General features: G+C 53.7%; 1 protein-coding gene across 1 annotated transcript; it reads left to right on the plus strand.

Annotated features, from left to right (window-relative positions):
• The first annotated feature begins 370 nt into the window (after positions 1-370).
• F5144DRAFT_397542 (ribonuclease H-like domain-containing protein) lies at positions 371-1,947 on the plus strand. The gene is made up of 3 exons (XM_066784778.1): positions 371-837; positions 891-1,341; positions 1,405-1,947. Exons 1-3 carry the CDS (start codon positions 702-704, stop codon positions 1,754-1,756), a joined length of 939 nt encoding a protein of 312 aa, XP_066639194.1. The 5' UTR covers positions 371-701; the 3' UTR covers positions 1,757-1,947.
• Positions 1,948-3,540: the final 1,593 nt, after the last annotated feature.

Genomic DNA, 3,540 nt, shown 5'->3' on the forward strand with positions numbered 1-3,540 from the left:
CCATCGGCTTCCGCTCGAGGGGTTTTCCTCGTCCCCATTCCTGGTTTGTGTGCGAGGATGTGAAGCTGCTCTGTTTTGCACCTATCAACGGCCTCGGCATGTGCCGTCAGGCCATCGATGCAGGTGGGTGTGGTCTGGAACTTTGAAAGCGCCCAGAAGTGGAGACTGGCCCTCCCCCCCTGTGTGAGCTGCTCTTATCTTATCGTCGCCGAGGCCAACGCCCGTGGACCGCCTTTGGAAACCACTCGCATCCGTTCTCAACATCGCAGGCCATCATCGTTTGTTCGACACCACAAACTCTCTTTGCGCCGCCCGCCCTCAGGATTGCCGCATTTTCCTTTCACCAACGGATTCGGCTCAAGTCACAGCACAAAGCCCAAACAAAAAGCAAATTCCAGCTTTCGAGTCGCCATTCACTTCCAGTTCATTTGGGACGCCGAACATGCAACCGCTTTGAGCCGTGCATCAGCTGCTACCCCTCCTCTCCCTTTTAGTCGCATTCGCCGTTTTATCGACAAAGCCACTCGTCGCCCTTTTGAAGGCATTGGACGCCACGACTACCCCCACTTGCGCCCGCAGCCCTCTCGTTCTTGACAGCGACAATCCCGCCGAGCTTCGGAAGTCTTCGGCTGACTGCGAGGAACAGTGCCTTCTGGCCGACCCCTTTTTTCCCAACTCCTCTCCCGATTTCCTCGGTGATCATGCCCGCAGCAAAGAAGCGCAAGATGGACGCCGCCGAGCAAAAGTACTACGCTGTTCGTGCTGGCTTTAAACCCGGTGTCTACACCAGTTGGACCATTTGCCAGCAGCAAATCACGGGCTTCAAGGGCGCCCAATGTACGTTCCCCGCTGTCTCTTTCCGGTAATTAACCCACTAACATCTGCGCTAGTCAAGTCTTTCCTAACTTACGAAGACGCCTCGGCCTTCGCCGCCGGCCGCGAACCCGCCTCCGCGATGGATGGCACCAAGCCACCTCGATTTTACGGTGTCGCCGTGGGACGCAAGCCCGGCGTGTACACAGAGTGGCCAGCAGCGCAGGAGGCAATCATAGGCTGGAAGGGACCGAAATACAAGAAGTTCGAGACGCGAGCGGAAGCTGAAGCCTTCGTCCGTTCATTCAGTGGCTCAGCCAAGGCAATAGCACCGACCGTGGCAGGTTCGGATCAGGACGAAGCCGATGGAATCGAGGAGCCCACCGCAAAAAGAAGGAAAACGGCTAAGAAGTCGACAAAGGCACAAAATGGTCTTGTCATTGTTTACACGGACGGGAGTAGCCTCGGCAATGGTCGTGTCGGCGCAACGGCCGGCGTCGGCGTCTATTTCGGCGACAACGATCCTAGGTATGTATACCAGCACGCCCCATATCAGCTCAAGTTTGATCGATGCTAATGCCTTTCCGATAGAAACGTCTCCGAGCGCCTGGAGGGCGAAACACAAACCAATCAACGTGCCGAGCTCACAGCGATCCTCCGCGCCCTCGAGATCATCGACCTGGCACAAGACCTCGAGATTCGTACTGATAGCAAGTACTCGATCCAGTGCGTTACCGAGTGGTACATCAACTGGGAACGCAACGGCTGGAAGACGCGCAGTGGGCCCGTTAAGAACCAAGATCTTGTCCAGTTAGTGCGCGACAAGCTCGAGGAGAGGGAGGCCAAGGGTGGGCGCACCCAATTCATCTGGGTCAAGGGTCATGACACAGACCAAGGTAATATCGCCGCCGACCAACTGGCGGTTGCGGGCGCTCGGTTGTGATACCCCTTTGATACTGCAGCAGGGAGTTCTTTTGGGGGGGAGTTGGCGTACATCTCTGGACTGGCTAACACATTTATGGATTGCATTTTACGGGGAGCCTCTTTTTTTTCCCCTTCATCCCCAGGTGGCTGATTCCCGGTTGGCGGTTTGCTTGTCTTTGCCTACCACTCGCTCTTGTGCTGCTTTGTAATTTGTCCATGAGCAATTATTTGTCTCTGTGTAACTGTTGAGCACCTCCGCGAGGGACATGTAACTTCGTCTCCTTGGCCCCTGCTGTATTTTACTCATAAACCCGGCTTTTATCACCGCGGATTTTCGGTGGACTCGAAACCACTGCGGTGTTGCGTCTTCCAAATCCAACGTGGATGGTGTGAGTGTGAAATGCCATCAAGCAACCAACACTACCTACCTACCTACTTAACTTACGCTCGCACCCGTCACCACTCACGATTGAAACCTCTACCACGCCAACCTTGCAACGTATGTGGCCCAGTGGTTCATTATTTATGTTTGTGGTCTTTGCCATCAGACTCTGTAAGAATGCAGTCACTTTCCATTCCGGCACAAAACGGCTTAATAACACTGGTGTTCCTCTCCCCCGTCCTCTCCCGCGGATAAAGCCCGAGGCCTTCCCGCTAATTACTAGCGTCTTCTGTAGGTTAGGTGGAGGAGTCTCCAGGTGTCTTGATAGGCTTCGGCTCATCCCCTCCCGCTCACTCGGCGGGAAAGCCTTGGCTGGCTCAGGGTCTCGGTAAGGGGAGGTGCTTGACCCTTAGTCGCTATGGAAGTTGATGGGGCGCACGAGGGAACAGCCCGCATGGTCGGAACAGTTATCCACGGGACCAGGGGCTCGGAAATAAAGAAGAGGGGTTTGTCAGTTACTGTGGCGGTAAGGGCGCCTGAAGTCGGGATGATCGTGCACGAAGTGGTACCCGGGACAGTAGAGTCGTCTTGAACGGGGTATGTATGTATGAGTGTGCCGTGTTTTGGCATGGTAGTCAATCCTACGGAGAGGGGATATCTCGGTGCCTTTTTCTGATTGTCGGAGATCGGTATTTTGGTGTTGAGGCTGTGCATCGCCTGGGTGCAACCGGAAAGCCTGTTTAGGAAGTTGGGTATGGACAGGACGTGTTTGACACTCGCTCACCCGCCGCGTTTAATTATGATGACGCGGTTGCAAGACTTCGTAGGTGTCGGGTGGCTTGACAGGTTGCATCTTTGTAGTTCACAGCCACATTACCCCTGGAACAACTGAAGTTTCAGGTGAGAGACTGGATGCACGCCAGCCCATCTTAAATTACAGGTACTCGGAAGCTCTACAGTTAACGTTACGTTGTGCCCTGTTGACTCGGACTTTGAAAGTGCCCGCTTAGATGCGCACTTGGAGTGGCGGCTCGTTCTGGCCGTTGTGAACAATGTGTAGTTGTCCGAAGAACTTTGAGACAAACATCGGACTTATGGGGCAAACATTGTATTTTAAGAGAGGACGACACGAATTAGAAGGAGTCGTAGTTCTCGTCAACTGCCCAAGTATTAAACTGGAAATCTACCTAAAACCGTCCTCGTTCGATAGGTACCTACCTAGAGGTATATTCCCTCTCAGGAAAAGCCGTTTGGGCGTTGTCCACCACATGTGCAGTGACGAGACCCATCCATTTCTTCCATCTATCTCACACTGCACATAGCACTGAACAACACTGCCAGATCGCCAATTTAAGCCTTTGGTCTCTGCATTTCCATTACCTTTCCCTACCATCTGAGCTTGTAACCGTTGGTTGTCCAAC

Source organism: Chaetomium tenue (assembly GCF_020726465.1).
Source record: "Chaetomium tenue strain MPI-SDFR-AT-0079 chromosome Unknown F5144scaffold_7, whole genome shotgun sequence".
NCBI classification, from domain to species: Eukaryota; Fungi; Ascomycota; class Sordariomycetes; order Sordariales; family Chaetomiaceae; genus Chaetomium; species Chaetomium tenue.

Bases quoted from the DNA above. Each gene is read 5' to 3' on its own strand.
- F5144DRAFT_397542 (XM_066784778.1), top strand. From the start codon at position 702: ATGCCCGCAGCAAAGAAGCGCAAGATGGACGCCGCCGAGCAAAAGTAC. The intron at 838-890 runs GTACGTTCCCCG...CATCTGCGCTAG, and splicing joins GGGCTTCAAGGGCGCCCAAT to TCAAGTCTTTCCTAACTTAC. The intron at 1,342-1,404 runs GTATGTATACCA...CCTTTCCGATAG, and splicing joins TTCGGCGACAACGATCCTAG to AAACGTCTCCGAGCGCCTGG.